Genomic DNA, 20,729 nt, shown 5'->3' with positions numbered 1-20,729 from the left:
GAAACTTTCCCTCTGCAGTCATCGCTTTCACTGTGCTCCTCTGCATATCCTCCTTCCTCCGTGTAGGGGATCCCTTAGGACAACTTGGGCAGTTCCCATAACTTCCTGGTTACTTCAGGTATTTACAAGCTCAGTTCCAGCCAATGACAAAGCTTCAGTCTCCAGCTTGATTTAGATACTCCTCCCCTCCTTGCCCTCGCACAGTCGTTAACTGGCTTGGAGGAGAGAGCAGTGGGGCTTCGGTCAGGCTCTGAGACAATGCGTCCTCCACTTTATCCTGATGCAGCTCTCCTGAGATGATGGGGTAGGGAAGAGGGAAAGGAACACCGTGGCGGTCTCCTAACAGACAACAGTTGTGGTCCTCTCCATTCATTGTAGCAGCTTCTCAGGTTAGCGCTACTTGCCCTCTCTGTAGCAGATGCTCAAATACTGGTCCTCGTATGGAGCCCACGCCGGGTGTGGGTAGGGCCCCCCACTGCACAGGGCCTTTATGTGGGAAGTCCAGCTCTGGCTTGACCTTTTCCACACTTCCCTACAGCAATATACCCCGTGTCCACTTTGCTCCGAGGACCCTGCCTTGGGTTTTGTACCTGAATTATGGCTCGCACCTGGCTCCCTGCTGGGGTGTCCATTCACCCGTGGGAGACTTACACATCCTTCCTGTACCAGTTGATGGGGTGCAGGTCGACCCTCAATGGCTCCTCTCGGCTCTGCATCTCTCCCTCTTCTCCCCTCCCTGCTTCACTAGGTAGAGGGCACTGATCAGCAAATCTGCTGCGTCACAGATGCCCAGTTGGGAAAGGAGATGTCAGGCCAGCAGCCAGCTTAAATCCCCACGGACAATTCTCTCAGAGCCTCCCTGATTTTTCAGCTTCAAGGAGGGGAGGAAGCCACCCAGAGTTTCTTGTCTATCTCCTTCCGCTCTCTCCCCCCAACCTTCTTTTATAGAATGGGATGGGGAAGGGTGGTTAGTTACAAAGCTATTTCAAGTATCATGCCCTCTTTGGGGAGGGTATCAGGCCCTAGCTGTTGTTCTTTATGATATAGGATACTTTGCATCTCTTTTTTCTTCATTTTGGGTCCTTATCACCAATTCCGGGAAAGTAGAAAATGTTCTCCCCTCAAAGTCCTATTATGGTGGGTTTAGTGATAGATTCAAGGGAAGATGATCCCAGAGAGAATCTCCCAGTAGCTCCAACTCCAGGCCCAGGGACCTTCCGCTCCCACCATCTCAGAGCCCTAATGGGCCTGCCGTCCTAGACAACTTTGCCCTCGGGGCGTCGACCCCAGGACCAGGTAAGACTCCAGGTGACCCACTCACCTCCACTCCTCCCACAGGCCTCTGTGCTGTATAAATACATCTCCTAAATTCCCATGAGTGGCCCATTTCTGTTATTCTTTAACCCCCTGTGATACTGACCCAGAGGAAGGAGTTGGAGCTTTTTAAGGGGAGTACTTTTAGACATGTGCTATGTAGCTGCAAACAGAAACCCCAGGTTTTTCAGTCCCCCATCCTTTCCACCGCCCAGTGTTTAGCAACTCTCTTCTCTAAGCATCCCTCCTCCCCATTAAAGACACGAACTCTGCTTTCTGAGGGGTCACCCTTGAGACCCAGGTCGAGCCATGCGGGGCAGAGCTGACTCCAGAGTATTTAATTTGACCCCATTGAACCTAGGTCCCTTTAAAATCCTTGGCCGGATGTGGAATGGCCTGGTGGAGACCAGGACCCAGCAGAGCTCAGTGACCAGAGGAGGTCTACTGACTTGAGGCAGGAGGTTTGGGAAAGCTTTGCAGCATTCTCCTTGGGGAGGGTAGTGGGGAGTCAGCGGGAGATGGTGGGGAGGACCCCTGGGAGGCAGCAGGAGCCCAGCTGAGGTGAGATGTCAGGGTCTGTGTAGACCCTAGTGCACCTGGTGTTGTAAATTTCCCAGGGTCCTGGACTTAGAGTCAGAAGGTCAGCTTTTCATCCTGGTTCAGCCACTGGGCTACCTTTGGCTTCAGGTAACTCCCTTCACTTTTCACAGACAGATCCTTTCTGTCTGGGCTCTTTGCTCTTCTGTGCACAGCTAAACAGGTCCTGCACTGCAGGAGGTTTGTGCGTTTCAGGGGATGAGGAAGCACACCAAATGGGAAGACACGCTGAGGGTCCAGAGCGTGAAGCGGGGCCGGTGCAGAATGGGGAGATGAAACAAATGCACCTTTAGGGAGTGGGACAGGAGTTAGAAAGCCTCCTTGGAGGGGATCCACATTACGGGGCTGTGATTGGCAGCAAAGGAAGAAAAAATATGAGAAGATGTGTATGCTTTAGAGAGGAAAGAAAATGCAGACAGACCAAGAGGTAAAGCGATGTGCAGGGGGAGGGGGAAGAGAGACAAGAGGGAGATCAGGAGCAGCTGAGAGAGCCGTGGGGAAGGGTCAAGGCTGATTAAACAGCCAAGATGTGGAGAAAGGACAGCCTCTTCAGTAAGTGGTGCTGGGGACACTGGACAGCTACATGTAAGAGTATGAGATTCGAGCACTCCCTAACACCACACACAAAAATAAGCTCAAAATGGATTAGAGACCTAAATGTAAGGCCAGACACTATCAAACTCTTAGAGGAAAACATAGGCAGGACACTCTATGACATAAATCACAGCAAGATCCTTTTCGGCCCACCTCCTAGAGAAATGGAAATAAAAACAAAAATAAACAAATGGGACCTAATGAAACTTCAAAGCTTCTGCACAGCAAAGGAAACCATAAACAAGACCAAAAGACAGCCCTCAGAATGGGAGAAAATATTTGCAAATGAAGCAACTGACAAAGGATTAATCTCCAAAATTTATAAGCAGCTCATGCAGCTCAATAACAAAAAAACAAACAACCCAATCCAAAAATGGGCAGAAGACCTAAATAGACATTTCTCCAAAGAAGATATACAGATTGCCAACAAACACATGAAAGAATGCTCAACATCATTAATCATTAGAGAAATGCAAATCAAACCTACAATGAGATATCATCTCACACCAGTCAGAATGGCCATCATCAAAAAATCTAGAAACAATAAATGCTGGAGAGGGTGTGGAGAAAAAGGAACACTCTTGCACTGCTGGTGGGAATGTGAATTGGTACAGCCACTATGCAGAACAGTATGGAGGTTCCTTAAAAAACTACAAACAGAACGACCATATGACCCAGCAATCCCACTACTGGGCATATACCCTGAGAAAACCATAATTCAAAAAGAGTCATGTACCAAAATGTTCACTGCAGCTCTATTTACAATAGCCAGGAGATGGAAACAACCTAAGTGTCCATCATCGGATGAATGGATAAAGAAGATGTGGCATATATATACAATGGAATATTACTCAGCCATAAAAAGAAATGAAATTGAGCTATTTGGAATGAGGTGGATAGACCTAGAGTCTGTCATACAGAGTGAAGTAAGTCAGAAAGAGAAAGACAAATACCGTATGCTAACACATATATATGGAATTTAAGAAAAAAAAATGTCATGAAGAACCTAGGGGTAAGACAGGAATAAAGACACAGACCTACTAGAGAATGGACTTGAGGATATGGGGAGGGGGAAGGGTACGCTGTGACAAAGCGAGAGGGAGGCATGGACATATATACACTACCAAACGAAGGTAGATAGCTAGTGGGAAGCAGCCGCATAGCACAGGGAGATCAGCTTGGTGCTTTGTGACCACCTAGAGGGATGGGATAGGGAGGGTGGGAGGGAGGGAGACGCAAGAGGTAAGAGATATGAGAACATATGTATGTGTATAACTGATTCACTTTGTTATAAAGCAGAAACTAACACACCATTGTAAAGCAATTCTACTCCAATAAAGATGTAAAAAAAAAAAAAAAGAGCCAGGATAGGCTGAGTTCGGGGTGGGGGGGGGGAAACTATGGTGGGGAGGGGACGTGTGAGAGGAATGAAAGGCCTGGGGGAGAGGTGGAGGAAGACGGGTTGGGAAGAATGAGACACCTCAAACTGGAAAAACAAACTAGAAGTTGGCTGAGGTGTCTCTGCTGGGTTGCTGGTGTTTGAGGTTTTCACACTGGTGACTAAGGAGGGCTGCAGGGCAGCGTGTGGCTATTTTAAGTAATTTCAGAATAGACTCTCAGGAGAATGGCAACTGCTCTGGAAATCTGCTAGAGAGATCGTTCCAGACTCAGCTCAGGTCTCTGCTGAATCCAGGCTCCTGGACACTTCCACTTGGGTGTCCCACAAGCCCCAAAAACTCAATATAACTAAAACTGGGCACGCCATCTCCACCCACCTCTCCTCAGTGCCAGGCACACTAGCCAGCCACTCCCCCAAGCCTGGGACCCCAGAGCCCTGCTTGCTTCCTCCCTACAATGTCCTCCCTTCCTTGTCCATCCAGTCCGTTGCCGTGTCCTGTGAACTCCCCCTCTTAATTCTCTCTCCCCTGGGACCTCCTCTCCCCGCCCCCCCCCCCCACTGCCACCATTCCATCTGCTTCCTTCAGTGGTCGATAGTTGTAAATGGTCTCTGGTCTCCCCTCCATCCACTCCCCACCTCAACCATCCTCCACGACACAGACAGCTCAGACTGAGCTAATGAAAAGGCAAATCAGATCATGTTACCCTCCTGCTCAAAGTCCCTCAGTGGGGGGATACTGAATTGTGTCTCGTCCACAAATTCATACGTTGAAGCCCTAACTTCCAATGTGACTATATTTGGAGATGGGCCCTTTAAGGAGGTAATCAAGGTTAGAAGAGGTCATAAGGGTGAGGCCCTGATCCAATAGGACTGGTGTCCTCATAAGAAGAGGAAGAGATACCGGAGATCTCTCTCTGTGCCCAGAGAAAAGGTCATTTGAAGACACAGTGAGAAGGTGACCGTCTGTAAGTCAGGAAGAGACACCTCCCCAGAAACCGACCCTGTCAGCACCTTGATCATGGACTTCTAACTTCCAGCACTGTGAGAAAATAAATTTCTGTTGTTTAAGCCACCCAGTCTGTGTTATTTTGTTATGGCAGCCTGAGCAGACTAATACAATAGATTTGGAGATGAATATAGTTGCCTTAGTTTAGCCCACAAAGCTAAATTTCTTGATCTGGTTGTGATCTTCAACCACTCCTCCCATACACACTGTCCTGAAAATTGTGCACATCTCATTGTTGTGATGCTGGCACGACACACTGGTGTACGTCCAGTTAAGCCCTGCTGCTTTCACATTCAGTCCACTCTTCAATCGTGTACATTACACCACTCCGTGCCCCACGCTGTTCAGTGCCTTCACTTCTCATGCCTTCTCCTGGGGCAACGATATCAATACTAACATAAATAATGAGAAATCTACTAGGCAGTGAGATGCATAGATTATATCAGTTATATATTTTAATCCCCCAAACTCTAGAGGAGGTAAAAGTACTTAATTATGTAATGGACTGAAAAACATGAGACTTCAGCACCTTAGATGACATAGCCAGGGTCACTCTGCTGGTGATATGACAGCAGAACTTGAACCCAGGTCTCCACAAATAAGCCGCCGTCTTCTCTCCATCACTTCTCCATACAGCATTGCCAAACTGCCTGGGATGTGTGTCCTCACGTGTCTTCCTTGTATAGCTAATTATGTCTTGTCCTTCTAAACTTGGCTCACCCAGTCTGACTCTTGCTGCTTCCTCCTGAATTCTCCTAAACCACCCTGATCGTACCCTAGCTATGCCCCTGAGCTTTCAGGAGGAATACAATGAAATCTGCAGTCACTATTTTAGCATCTTTTCTTAATTTGTCACTGGGGAGTGGTCAATGAAAATCCTTGAGTTGGTGAAAAGATTTTGCTTGTTTGATATTTTAAAATTACAATGAGGTATTACCTCACATTGATCAGAATGGCCATCATCAAAAAGTCTATGAATAATAAATGCTGGAGAGGGTATGGAGAAAAGGGAACCCTCCTACCCTGTTAGTGGGAATTAAATTGGTGCAGCCACTATGGAGAACAGTATGGCGGTTCCTTAAAAAACTGAAGATAGAGTTATCGTATGATCCAGCGATCCCACTCCTGGGCATATGTCTGGACAAAACTATAATTTGAAAAGACACACGAACCCCTATGTTCATAGCAGCACCATTTACAATAGCCAAGACATGGAAGCAACCTAAATGTCCATCGACAGATGAATGGGTAGAGATGATGCGGTATGTATACACAATGGAATACTACTCAGCCATAAAAAGAATGAAATAATGCCATTTGCAGCAACGTGGATGGACCTAGAGATTATCCTACTAAGTGCAGTAAGTCAGACAAAGACAAATATCATACGCTATCACTTATATGGGGAATCTTAAAAAATGATACAAATGAACTTGCTTACAAAACAGAAATAGACTCACAGACATAGAAAACAAACTTAAGGGATTTGGCCATAGTGTTTCTGCTAACATCTTTCACGATCTCAGAGTGCCTTATCTATTGCCATGATATCTTTTTAACACAGCCTTTCATCAGAGGCACTGGTCTTAGCACATTTCTTATCACTCAAAGGTGGCTGTCTTGACATAATATTGGAATGACCTCTTGCAGGCTCAATTATAGCACCAGTTAGGAGATAATACCTTGTGAGGTTGGGATGCTATCCCACTGAATGCAGTGTATGCTTTAAATTGGGGGCCAGTATACAGTGCTGACTTCTTCTAGACAGGATGCATAGGTCTGAGGATCAAGGAGTAGAGGTGGGGTGACCCCTCTCATCATTATGCCCAATAATCCTCTTGAAGAATTTTACTTTTTGCCCCTACAACCTTGGGCTCAGTAGGTCTGGAGGTCGTAATGCCTCACGGAGAAATGCCTCCACCAGGGAACACAGTTATGGTTCTGATGATTTAGAAGCTGAACATACTCTGTAGCCATTTCGGATTATTTATGCCAAGAAGCTAACAGGCAGAAGAGATCACTGAGCTGGGCAGGGAGATTATCCCAGTTACTTAGGGGGGAACTGGGCTGCTACACAATGAGAGTTAGAAGGACTGTGTTTGGAACCTCGGGATTCATTGGGGCTGCCTTTTCATACTCCATTTCCTGAGGGTGCTGATCAATGAAAACCTGGAGCAATGCACCAAGAATTCAAATTCTGTGGGATGAAGTTTTGAGTATTCACACCAGGTATTCACACCACTTCATCCAGTTGAAGTGCTAGCTGAGAGTAATGGGACATGGAATGTTTGGGGAAAGATGACAGCATGACATAGTAGAAGGTGTGTGTGCAGCGACTACCATTTACTAGTAGTAGCAATTCTGTACTAAGTCTTACTCTGTAAGACAGTTGTAATATTTTTTGGTGACCAACCATCCCTATTTCCCAGGACTGAGGGGTTTCCTAAAATATGTGAATTTCAGTGCTAAACCCAGGAAAGTCCTGGAGAAACCAAGACAAGTCATCCTATTTATGCTCCTAACTTTCTTCTTCAACACTATGAAAGTAAACAATGCTTGTCTTACACACCCAACAGGTGCATATTCAGTTAATAAACAGTGACTTTGAAATCTGGTGGACCTATGTAGTTAAGTCCTGCTCTGCCACTCACTTGCAGGATAACCTTGGCCAGACCACGTGGCTTCTCCCAAGGCTTCACCTCCTTCTGCAAGCCCTCAGGTATTTCTGTCCACCATGACCAACTTTACTATTAGCATGAAAGACTCTATATGGGCTGTTGTCCCTTTCTTTGTCACTCTTTCTTTGATGCCAGACGTATCTGCCCCACTTCTCCAATGTTCCAAGGGGCTTGCTTGACCTGGGGGTCTTGGTGCCCCTTGGCCATCCCTCTAAATCTTAACCTCTGTGCCCCATGCAGTCTGAGGAGCTAGAGACCTGCTCCTGCTACAGAAGCAAGACCATGGAGAGCTTCTCTCCACTTCCGTGGAGCCTGCCTGGACCAACATATAGAGGGACGGTATGTTGGATGAAGTGGCCTGAGGCCGTCCATCACCACCACCCCACCCCGAATACTGACAGTCCCCTGGAACATGTCAGACCCTGATAGCACCAGCTGTAAGGGATTTTACCACAAAACATTAATGTGAGATGAAAGGAATATTTCCAGAGTACATGCTAGGTATAGGGCACTATGGTAACTGCCTTGAAAAATCGTTCATTTAACCTTTGCAACAGCTGTATGTCTGGATTGGAGAAACTGAGGCTAAGGGAGGTTAAAGTACTTGTTTAAAAATCCCACGAAAGGTAAAAGTGGTATAACTGGGATTCAAACCTCACAGAATACTGGAGGTTAGCACCAACACGTGGAAGGCCAAAATGCAAAACCCAGACCTTGACCCCATAGCAGGTGTCACATGCATAAATGGCTCCAGGGACCAGGAGGTCCTGTGAATGAAAGTGGCAGGCTGGGTAGGGACTCTGGTGAATCGAGAACATAAAGCCCGTCTACATGGGGTGACCACTGATCAGCTCCATTGGAGCGTTGCCATGAGGGAAAGCCCACGCAGTATGGCCAGAGAAGCCCAAATCCAGAATTTTACACAAAATGTTTGTTTTAAAACACTGACAAGCCTGCTGCCTCGTGTAGAAGAAAGCCACCTGCTGACTGGGACCATTCTCACTGGATTATTACGTGAGTGAGAAATGCACTTTTCATTTTGCTCAGCCCTGACATACTGGGGTTTCTTTATTATAGCAGCTAACATTGCTCTAAGTAATAACTGAGTCAAGGGGATGGGAACGCTGCAGCTATGCCAGGAAAAAAATGCTGAAAATGACATGTGCACCACGGCTGGCCGTGTCTTTTTCACGCTAATAGGCCGTGGAGCCAATGGATTGCAAATGGACATCTGCTGTGCTCCGTCTAATGAGGTTGACGGGCAGTTTGATTACACACACACGCACACGCACACACACACACTGCTCTTGTATATATATTCTAGCATCTCAGTGTTAAAGGTAGAAGTAATGGGCTTCAGAGGCCATCTATTAAAATCTTATTTGTAGTTCAGGAAGCTGAGAGGAGGTGGCCTGGCTCAAGTCCACAGAACTAGTCAGGGGTGGCATCTCGACTAGTATCAGGTCCTCAGATTCCTCTTCCTCATTCTCTGTGGTTCATCCCAGCTTCTCTCTTGACAAAGCCTAACATCTGGATAACCCAGAAATGACCCACAAAAGGGGGAAGATGGGGAGGAATCGATTTCTTGATTCTGCATCTACCGTTTCATCGGCTGAAGGGCGTTTTTCATGATCAACTTTGTGGCTGGCAAAAAATTGAGTCTTCCAGCCACGTCCTTCTCCCGGACTGCTTTTTTGGTGTTGTTTTGTGTCCTTTGGGACGCTATCCTCTAGCCGTGACAACTCTTGTTAACCCATGACCCCACCAGCCCCTGATTCACCCCTGTGCCTTCGAGCATGCCGTTTCTTCTCGAATGTTCTTCACCACCAAGCCCCCTCAACAAGTTAAATCACTACTTATTCTCCCTTCAAGATCCTACCTAACTGTCCCATTCTCTGTGAAGCCTTCTTCAATTCTTGCAGGCTGAGTCAGTGTTTCTTTCTGTCATGTCCCTGTGATGCCCTGTCTATGCCATTCTTTGACCACTCATGGCACAGAACCGTAATTGTTCTTCACACCTTGATGGCTCATGTGCTTCATAGCCTTCTTCCCGTCACTTAGCTTTCGGAAAGGGTGACAGTACAAACAACGTGGTCGCCACCCTCCTCTCCTTACCTGAGTTGTTCGGACCAGGAGTGGACACAGGACACAAAGTAATCAGGCTGCGGCACCCCAACCCCTTTGACACAGCCTTCTACAAGGGTTCTGCCTTTGGGGACTGGCCCTTTGGGGATGGAAAATTGGCCACATTTTCTCCATTGAACCCGCACTCAGATTTAAAAAGGGACGCTCTAGTTCTTTGTGGGGAACAGAGCTGTGAGGTCATGGCAGAGTGTCAGGGCTGGTGGCAGTGCCGGCCACGTGCAAGACAAACAAAGCAAGAGCACGTTGGGAGGGGGAGGACGTGGACAGGCCTGACAGGCAGAAGGAGGAAAGACGGGGGACACCTTGAGGTTTCAGGGAGGTGGAACGTGGCCTTGCTTCCTGAGGGCTTTCAGGCCCCCGTGGCCTGCCGTGCTCCTGCCTTGGGTTCCGCAGTATCGCCCCCGCCTCCTTCATTTCTTGAACTAGCTTAATGGGTTTCTTCTTCTTGTAACCAAAAGAGCCTTGGTTAAAAGACGTTCTACCGGCCTCTCTGGACTGTGAGTTTCTTGAGGTCAGGAACTCTGTCTTACTCTTCACGGTAGCACCAAAATGTAGCTCAGGGCACACAGGGTGCTCAAAATACATTTGTTGAAAGAGTCATGAATAAATGAATGAATGAATGTGCCTACTGGTAATTAATACAGGGCGCTGTTTGTCCAGCTGGAATCTTGCCCTACCAGGCCTTTCTAATACAAAACGCTCTTTCCCCTTTAATCATCACAGCTCCACCTCTTACGTCCTCCAGCGTCTTAAAGTCCAGACTTTGACAGGTCGCATTGTCCTGAAGCATTTTTTGCTTTAAAAATCCTGGGTCTGGCACATTGGCATCTGAGGACCTGACGGACACAAATAGGAGACACAAACAGGAGAGGACACTTTCACCTCAACCCCTTCAGCTCCAGAAGGAACCCAAGGTGACCCCCTAGACCTTTTCCTGAGGCAACATGGGGAGAAGCAAGCTGTCTTTAGAGAGATATAAGTATAGCTTTTATTTTTTTTTTTAAACCAACCCAACATTTCCACTGGCAACTGTCAACATAGCTTATGACATGAACACTGTTTCTTTTTCAGCTATTTTTTCTTAAAAAATGTGTTTAAAATTAAACAGGTGTTTTTTAATTTCTTCTTTTCCCTTAAAAAATGTATTTATGTCAATGCAGAAAGCCTAAAGGTCTGTGGGCAGTCTTTTGGTGATTTCATATGTGTGGTTATTTGTGTGTGTGTGTGTGCGCGCACGTGTGTAAGTGTGTGCGTGTGTGTTTGTGTTTTAAAGCCAGGTTCTTTCAAAATTTGTTGGGAAAAGGTCTGTAGGGCACGCCAATCTCTCTATAAACCCAGGCTCCGCGGGGTTACGGCAGCTCAGATTCCTCCTACTGGGGCAAGAAATAGCCCACAGCCTGGAAAAAGAGCTTCAAGAGGTTTAAAAACAAGCAGGAATGTGGGAGAGATGAGGAATTCCAGTTCCTGTCTTGTGAAAATACTTTCAAATGTGACCAGAGAGTCCAGGAGAGGTGGAAGGAGGCCCTCATTTTCTTATAAAACTCTAAGTTTTTGCATTAAATCAAGAGACACAGTCAGAGCTCTTAGTCTGGTGCATTAGGAAGTGAGGGTGTGGTAAAGCTGACATTTCTCAGAAGCACTGACATTTTACATATAATCTTTTCCCTTAAAGATCTCACTAGGTGGACATCGCATCTCTCCTGCCTCAGATATGAAGCCAAAGATGTTCTAGAAGGCATACAGCCCTTCTGTTCCCCTAGCTGCCCTATGTCATCATATCCCATTCCTATTTTTGTCCCCTATCTCCCGTTAGGTGGGTCTTCCTGCAGAAGGGTAAACATATAGACATTGACACAACGAGACAGAATTTGAAAGGCTCGGGCAGGGAAGAGAAAAAATGACTTCTTGTTTTAAACTGGATTTCGACAGAAGCTTGATAGAAAGCTGTGCTCCAGCCATAGCCCCAGTTCTTTAGCGCGCTGCCTGGGTGTGCAAACGTACTGCCACCCAAATGCCACCAGTCCATTCAAGAATGAAGAGAATAAAAGGAAAGGGGGAAAAGGACCTCGATGGAGCAAGAGACGGCTGTTACCCAGTGCAAGTGGGAGAGGGTGTGTCTGAAAGTTCACGCTTCTACCCATCGGCTCAGACCCTGAGTTCCTTCACAGCACCGTTGTCACTAACCTCAGAGAGAAAAGACAAGATGAACAAACAAATGATGAGCAAAGCCTGATGGGAAAATGAAAGCCACCACGATAATGATGGCAATGAAAAGAGAACCCAAGCCAGCCACGTGGATAGGACTCACTTTTGAGCCTCGCCAGTGGAGTCAGAGAATGGGGATGTATCACATTGGACAGACAGGAGAAGCCCTGCCCCCGAGGAAAGCAGAAGCAAAGGAATAATCAGAAGAAGGTGGTATGGAAGGTGGTGAAAGGGTCTGACTATGTGATGGGTCAGGGACATCGTGGGAAGATGGGCTGGAGTTGGATTTGTCACCATTGTTGGTTTGTATTGAATTAAATACTTTGTGAAATGGGTATCTCCTCCGTTCTGTTGGATTGCTTAAGACTCTGCCCTTTCAGTTCACTGCCAGGGCCTAGGCGGGGGAAGTTCCTGGGGCTCGGGTCCTGACGCGGCCTCTCCAGGGCTGCTGCGGCTCAGAACCCCTTGATGTAGCAGTAGGCCTCCAGCGTGGCGAAGAGTATGTAGAGAAGCCACAGGCTCACAAACAGCGAAGTCGTGGCCAGCTTGCAGCCACGAGGGCCGCCCAGCTCCCCGCCCAGGTGGGGCCGCCGGCGGTACAGGAGCACGCTGACGCACACAAACGCGAAGATGGTGAAGAGGGTGACAGAGAAGGCCAGCGTGCCCGCGGACACGTGGAACTCCTGTCCCTGCAGGGCCCAGTAGATGGCGGCCACGGACCAGGCCAGGCCGATGCCCAGGAAGACGTTGACGGCGTTGCTGCCCGTGACATTGCCAATGGAGGCATCTGCGTACACGTCCTGGACAGCGGCTGCTTTGCTGGCAAACGTATCTGAAAAGAGGCAGACAGACAAGAGCTGGTGGGAGGCTGGGGCGCGGAGGGCCTACCTTTGAGGGTGTCCAGTAAGGCAGCTGGGGCCATCAGGCTGAGCCTGGGAATGACAGGTGGGGGGTTGGGGGCTACCCCCAGCTCTGCCATTAATAAGCTGTGAGGCCTTGGATGGGTCACCTTACTTCTCTGGGCTACCCGTTCCTCATCTGCCTGCGTTTGAAAGATTCCCAAGGTTTTTTTTTTCTGGTCCTGGTATTTACTGAATGGGTTTATGGTTCTCCTTTGACTACTTTTGCAGTAAGGGGAGTTTGCTTTCCCATAATATCTCCCCAGGGAACCTTGACATCCAGGGAAGCTTCTTACAGTTAAGTGCCTGATTGCACCTGTCACACGGGGCATCTACTTACGTAACAGACTGTGATTGAGCCCATGGGCTTAGCATTGCGTTAGGTGCTGGATTTATGGGGACAGAGGACATGCTGGGGAACCATGATGGGGAGATACAAGGGCAGCTGTGGACTCAAGGAAGACAGGGCTCTGCCTTCGCAGTTAATATACAGAGCACAGGGCCTTGCAGGCTGTTTGACATCCCTTTAGATGTCAGCATGAACTGTAAGCACTGGAAGGACTGCCAGCCACCCTTTTATCTGACAAGTTAGGAAAAATAAGGTTCAAGGAATCTACTCAAGGTAAGTTATCAGGAGATTTGACCTGAAAACCCTCATGTTAAGAGCCCTTTCCATAGCGTCACCCTACATCCAAGGAGCCTCAGCCAAAGCCACACACCAGCTGAGTGGACCACAGGATAACCTTCAAGCCCCTCATGCTGCCAGCTGTTCTCTGGACGCATTGCAAGGACTTGGATGTGCCCCAAACGCTCCCTTGCCCGGCTTCTCCTGGCTTGCCTCCTTGTTGCCAATTTTCTCCCAGAGAAAACCTCTTGCCTTTTCTCGCCTATGACCTTGCTTTAAAAATTTTTTTTAACCTCTGATTCTCTGCAATTTCTTCCCACATCTGTTCCTTTTACCCACATCTGCTCCATCCCCTCTGACAGCTCCAGTCCCCCGAGGCCCTGGAGCACAGAGATAAATCCCATCCCCTCTGATTGACAGCTCCAGTCCCCCGAGGCCCTGGAGCACAGAGATAAATCGCACGTGGAGATTTATAAACTCCACATGGAGAGGGAAGCACGTCTGTCTTGTTTCCCATTGTTGTCCCAGCAACCGGCACAAGACTGTATCAGGCTCAGTAAACATTTGTCTAATGAATAAATAAAGGCATGCTTGTTCCTCTTCATCTTTAGGTGTTTATAAGAAAAAAAAAGAATATGTAATTCATCAGATGAAAGGACAAGAGCTTGCGAAGCTCCTTCACCTGTCCTGCTGGGAGACACTTTGTACTCACAGGCGTCCTAAGCAGAGGAGGCTGCTGGGCATTTCTCCAGCACATCTTCAAGCAGGCTAACCTGCAGCCAGAGGGGAGTGGCCTATTCATCTGACGTGGAGGTTAAGAAACTGGCCACTTAACTTAAGCAGGTAACTTAACCTCTGGGGCCCCACTTGACAGATGAGGATAATAACACTCTTATTGAATAAGGTTTGGGTGAGCATTACAGGGCTAAAACAGGTGAGCTGCTTAGCACACACACTTCCTGGCACATCAAAAGTGCTCAAGAAATGTTAGCTATCATTCTTAATAGTGGCAGTGACCCCTTTGACCGACTTCTGCGCACCTAAGGGGCAGAGGCTCTGTTAAGCTCAGATCTGAGATGGTAAGGAAGATAACGAGGCAAAGTGTGTAGGGGTCACTTGAACCAGGTAATATCCTCTTCGCAAATGCAAGCACCCCTCACTCTCACCTGGCACAGAGGTGCCGAACGCCACAAAGACAACAGCCGTGACCGAGTCCTTGAGGCCAATGGTGCAGCCGAAGTGGGAGGCCAGGTCCCCGATGATGGCTGTGAGCATGCCGATGATGAGAATGGAGACGACAAAGCAGGCCCAGCCGTGGCAGTACTCTGTGGGGGGCACGCAGGCAAAAAGCACCTTCCAGAAGACCGTTAGGAAGTGCATGACGTAGTCAAAGCAGGAGGGCAGCCTCTCCTCACCTGACTCATCCTCGTCTTCGTCCCCTGCTGCAGGCGAGACAAACAGGCCCGGGAAAGGACAGCGGGGTCAGATCCCCATTCATGAGAAAGTCCAGTCCAACCCCCATCGTAAGCATCACTGGCTGCACGGAGACTCCAGCTCTCTCCCGGGCAGCTGGCGCGGGCACCAGAAATCGGGCGGGAAATTGAAAACGAGTTGGGGTGCCCCCCTGGTCAGTTTGAATGCAGGGCACCCAGGGAGAGTGGGTGAGAGAGGACAGGGGAGTAGGAAAGGGAAGAGAAAGAGATGAAGAGAAAGGATGAGAGAACCTGAGAGGGACAGGGCAGTGGGGGAGAGAGGGAGGAGGATGGAGCAGGCATGGGGTTGCCTAGGTGAAGGAGAGTGAAATCAGCTGGGTTTCCACTCTTCACTGGACACCCGTGGGGCTCCTCTAATCTTCCTGACGTGACTGCTGCAATAACCTCGTGGTTCTGGTCATTTTCCATCCCCAGCAGGACAGCTTTCATTCCAGATCATGTGGGCATCCCGGGGAGACAGTGCCATCCTCCAAATATCCCGTGGGATGGAGCAGGGATGGGCCTGGTTTGTCCTTGCCAGGAAATGTGGGCAGAGTTGCCCATTCAGCAGTCCAGGAGGAGAGGACGTGCTGGCGCCCCGTCAAAGGCAACCTCTGTCATGTTTTGACATAACCGGTGGCAGCAGGAGTCAGGACACTTGGGTTCCAACTGCAGCTGCGCTCTGAAGAGAATCTGGAACCTGGGGTCAATCATCTTTGGTTTCTGAATCTCGGCTCCCTCATTTGAAAACGGAGGGCGTTAGATTATGTGCCTGATAGTCCGCTTATTGCCTCTATAGGGGCAAAGAAAGGTCCTCAGAGGTGGGATTGGGAGTATCTGAAGCAGGTGATAGGAAAAGAGGGGCAGCAAACGCAGCAGCAGTGGCCCTCTCTTCCTGGCTGTACTTTGGCTCTGGTGCTGGGACCTCAGGGATGTGACCCCGTGGGTTGCTATGACAACAAAGCTTCATGAAAAGAGACAAGGCCAGGAGTGCGGGGCAGTCCAGGAGGCCTCCGTGGTGCTAAGAGGCAATGCTGTGAGTGCTGGCAAGACCCCTCCCATCCCCATGCCAACCCGCATGCAGGCCTCTGGGATGCTAGCCTGTGCTGTGGGTCCCCACTGAGGAAACCTGTCACTCACTGCCGAGGAGAGGTCTGAAATCATCCAGGGCAGGGGTTTGTCAGTCAATGCAAGGTTTTTACAAACCCCAGACCCCCACATCTCTAAATCAGAAAAGGAAGACCAAATTAATAAGAGGACGGAATGATGAAAAAGAGAATTTCTTAAGTTCCTGTTCAGTACCAGACTGTGCCACTTTCTAGTCTCTTTGCTGAGAAAGGTGGCAATAGTTCCCTTTTTGGTTGAGGAAGTCAAAGTACGGAGAGGATAGCTTGTCCCAGTTCACACAGTAGAACCAGGGTTTGAAACCAGAGATAGCCATGCTCTTCTAGTTACCCCATAGTTCTCTTCCAAAGTGACTCAGTGAAAAGGCAAACATCTAGGGTTAGAGCTGGGAAGACTGGCCACGGGGCCCTCCCAGAGACTGGTGAGTTGTTGACATGGCTGTGTTCTTGCTTTCCTGGAGCTGCCTGTGCCCATCTTGTGACCCTCTTACCTGCACTGACAGTGATGGCCTCCATGAACTGGTCCCTCCAGGAATGGGTCCCCACAACCAAGGCCAGGTTTGTCTTCCTGATCAGCTTGTCCACGGTAGTCTGTCAGGAAGATTAAAACTTGGAACCATGAGGTTAGAATGCTCAGAACCATTGTAGAGTCTGGTACTTCATGGGAATGAAAGCTACCCTGTACTCCAGGGGGCTCCACGTGAGTTCTGAAAGTTATGCATGGAATGGCCTTAGGGGGTATCTTCTGGCATAGTCCTTTTCTTCAGTTGTGACTGCTGACATTGGACATTTAGAGCAATACAACAGAGAATAACACTAATGATGTCGGTAAACCTAGCCTGGAGTAGTGAATTTTAGTATATTTGTTTTAAAAATACAATTAAATAGTGATGATACATTTAGGAGCTTTATAGCTCATTTATTCCATAGGCTATGTTATGTTTCCTCACAATATTCCTAAGATACACATGGCCAGCACTGTTTGCTCCACTTTACAAATGGGAAAACTGAGCCTGGGATAAGTGAGTTGTTCAGTTTCAACTTCACGTATTCAGTGGTGACATTGGAACAAGACTCCAGGTCTTCTACCTCCCACCTCATTACTTTATTATTCAATTACATCTCACGTATGGCCTGACCTTGAATTCATAGGACTCTTCAATGATGACCTCTAGTTTGGGGTGTTCACCCAATATTGGCTTTCCCATTTCTGCTATCCTCTTGGCTTCCTCTTCCTCCACAGTCAGCTTCCTGTCTGTCACCTCTGCAACAAAGCAAAATCAGACTAGCTTTAGCTCATTGGCCATTCCCTGGAAGTCTAAAGCTCAGGGTATTAGGCATGGGCAGTGGGCATACAGCAAATAGCTCTTGAGGATGAGGACTTTGTGTACTTTTTAGTGCCTTTTTCTATAAGGTGCTAAACACTTTATGATCATCAGACCATGAGAGTGTTCCTTGCAGGCCTGGGCTAAACGTTCCTCTTTTGATTTGATACCTGGGTGGGCAATCTGACCCAAGGATCTTCTGAGAAATAACACCAAGTGAAGTCCCAAGGCGTTTGGTGAGATATCGAAGAGCTGGGAACCAAAGCCAAATCTCTTGACCTTTAACAATTTTGAACTGTTGGGCATGACTGGTCAACTACTTCATATAAGAGTTCTTGGGGGTCAGAAGCACATTTTCACCCAAAGGGAATGTCCACTGGTTCCCATTAACATCTGTCTCCAACACTCTTGGGAGTGTTCTCCTCTATAAAGGAGGAAGAAGGGATATTTCCAGGAATATCTACATTTCATACTAGTGACTATTATCCTCACCATGAGAAACTTGGAAGATTTCCCCCCAAACTTCATGATTTCCAAATGAAAGATCCCCAGGATTTCTAAGGAACCAGGCACATTTCTTCTGAAACACAAATACTTGTTCAAAAACAAAACAAAAGGAAGCTCTTCCTCTATTTCCTTTTGAGGCATCCCCTGTCACCCCTCAGCATCTTAACTCAATCACCGGTGGTCCCTTCTCATGCTGAACAGTTAGACATTTTTTGCACTTCAGCTGGTGAGTCCATTTTAAGACCACTTCACCATGAAGACGCGTTTTCTAGATTAAAGTGGAATAGAGATTGTCTTTTTATTCCCCTTTGATTAGAAAATTGCTCTTGGCGTCCTGTTTCTTTCAGAGCTCGTTTAAACATCTTTCCAGCCGAGTCCACATTCTTACATGCAATTAATTCTTTTATTTGGCTCTTTGATTGCTTTCATTCCACACAGTGAATCTCCTGGGGGGAATTCTCTAGTCCTTGAAGAATCTCAAGGACAAAATGGGTCAGAGGCCAAGAAGGTCTTCTCTTCTTTTTATCTTGGGAATTTGTGAAGCTTGGGGAGGGGTGAGACTTGAGCTCTCGAGGTTGCAAGGAAAAGAATTCACTGGAAAGATGATAAGCCAAGCAGAGAGTCTGTTTTCTATATGAATTTCTGAGTTGTCTTGAATGAAACTGGTAAGAGAGTATGCGGAGGATTCCTGAGCTTGCTGTTCTACTCAGCGCTTCTGGCACCGAACACAGAAGGCAATCCCAAAACGCTGGGGAGCTGTCCGTGGTGCTGTCCTCCCTTTCGTGTTGGTGACCACTTTAGGAAACAATTATTTCTCAACGATCAATGTCCTCCTGTACATTTCTATGCAGACACCCCCTAGCAGCCCGACTTCATTTAGTCCATATGAGCCTCTTATTAGTTAATTCTGAATATAAGTCTGGCTATGAAGTCAGTGATCCTAGAAGCCAGACTGCAAGCCACTCTGAATAAAAGTCTTTGGAAAAAGATGTACACGTAGATTCTTTAAAAGCATGGGTACGCTTTTCCTCTACTTGTAGCTTTTGGCACCATATCGCAATGCCTATCCTAGTAGTGACAGTATTATTCCACTCCTCCCTCCCCGACTCTCCCTTGTCATATTTTACATGTGCCACAAGAACTTTATACCGATGTAATGAGCTCTCCAGTGACTTATAAATGTACCTGTCTAACCCCTTGTCTAGCTATCAATCTAGCACTATATCCATCTGGCAGGATATTGATCTAGCCACTGACCTGTCTACCCCTGTGGTGACAGTCAGTTTTTCCTTCTAGCTCTCTGCAGAAATCTCTTTGACAAATAACCAATCCTCTATCTTTTGATCTCCCACAGCCCCACAGTACCCCACAGAGGTACCCTCTCGCTCTCTGTCTATATATATATATATATATATATATATATATATATATATATATCTGTTAATTGATTGATTCACATGCCTTTAAATCAACTCTGATTTAGTATCTGGATTTGGTATCAATTCCTGCCTTTTTCTACTTCTGTAATTATCATTCCTTTACATTCAAATAGTTAATTTCTTGAGAGAGTCATAAGTCTCAAACCTAAAAGACCATAATTATTCTGATCACTTGTTTATGTAACTCCTCTGAATTTCAAGTGTAGAGAATAAATGACAGGTGATATCTTGATATTCAGACTGACTAAACAAACTCTTGGGTCTAGGAGAAGGAGGAGGAAGGGGAAAAAGAGAGAATGAGACTATTAATAGGATGGAAGATTAAACAGATATTGGAAGAGGAAAGAGCTTGCCAGGTAAGACTGGAATAGATTGCCATGAATGTTCTACAGACATCCTCAGAAGGAAATGGGGCGATGCAGCCAGTGCTCTAACTCCCAGGTCCCTGAGCTTGGTGATGTATTTCAGATTGAACATATTTTCTCTCCGTCTTTCATCACCAGGCATTGTGAATCATGTTTGCTTGGCCACCTGGGAAAATCCAAACAAGGAGTTGAGATTTCCAGTGAATGTAAAGTCTAACCAAGGGCTCCTAAACTGCAGGTGTACAGATTGAAAGATCTAGGAAATGACACCTTCTTTTCCTGTTTTAGCTTCTACTGGTATCTGTGCCAATGTGTTAAAAGTATAATGAAGTTTAAATTAAATCACAACCTTTGGTATGTGCATATGTGTGTGGCTGGTGGAGGGGTAGAGGCAAGCATTGGAACAAAAAAGCCCAAATGTCTCCTCAGGCGAGAAGATGAGTGAAGTGGAGAACACCCAATGCTCTGACATTGAAACCCTGGGAGAAGAGTGGAATATATGGGGTTGGAGATAGTCATTATCCTATTGATATAAGAGGAAGCAAGAGGCCAGGTGAGCTGGAGTAATTTTTTCCATAAAGGGAAAATGTAGGGGTTTACCTACATATATCTTTTATTTTGGTTTGAGACTCCAAGGAGGTAAATGTCCTTACTATGTATACTGCCCCTTCCTCAAACTCAGTGTACAGCCAGCCTATGGTGACTGAGTACCAATGAATTCTGTAAGATGGTTTGCCTCTCAAATGACCTTAAAATTTTTATACATTCAAAGAACTAATGAAGTATAAAATGTTATCTTAACATATGTTGAGACATCTTTTATAGCTCACTCTGCCTGCACCAAGAGTTACAGTATTGCCGATATGCTGGAAATGCATTCCTAACTGCTCACAAAGTTGGACATTGTCTATGATTTGATTCCACTGATGCAAGCATACTCTCAAAGTAGATGTGTTTCCTACAACAGGCTCTAGACTCTGCGTGAGAATATCTCCAACATAAATTCCCCTGAATTTCTATACACAATCAGATCAT

General features: G+C 47.0%; 1 protein-coding gene across 1 annotated transcript in view; it reads right to left on the bottom strand.

Moving 5' to 3' along the window:
* Positions 1-11,958: 11,958 nt before the first annotated feature.
* The window catches only part of SLC8A3 (solute carrier family 8 member A3), a 148,249-nt gene continuing 139,478 nt past the window's right edge, over positions 11,959-20,729 (bottom strand). The window contains exons 5-8 of the mRNA XM_079913968.1: positions 17,198-17,322; positions 16,550-16,649; positions 14,629-14,904; positions 11,959-12,770 (exon numbers count right to left, since the gene is read on the bottom strand). Coding sequence (XP_079770094.1) covers positions 12,394-12,770; positions 14,629-14,904; positions 16,550-16,649; positions 17,198-17,322 — 878 coding nt within the window. The 3' untranslated portion in view covers positions 11,959-12,393. The remainder of the gene's footprint in view (positions 12,771-14,628; positions 14,905-16,549; positions 16,650-17,197; positions 17,323-20,729) is intronic.

The sequence above is a fragment of the Stenella coeruleoalba genome, assembly GCF_951394435.1.
Source record: "Stenella coeruleoalba genome assembly, chromosome: 2".
Taxonomy (NCBI): Eukaryota; Metazoa; Chordata; class Mammalia; order Artiodactyla; family Delphinidae; genus Stenella; species Stenella coeruleoalba.
This window is presented reverse-complemented; position numbering and strand designations above follow the sequence as displayed.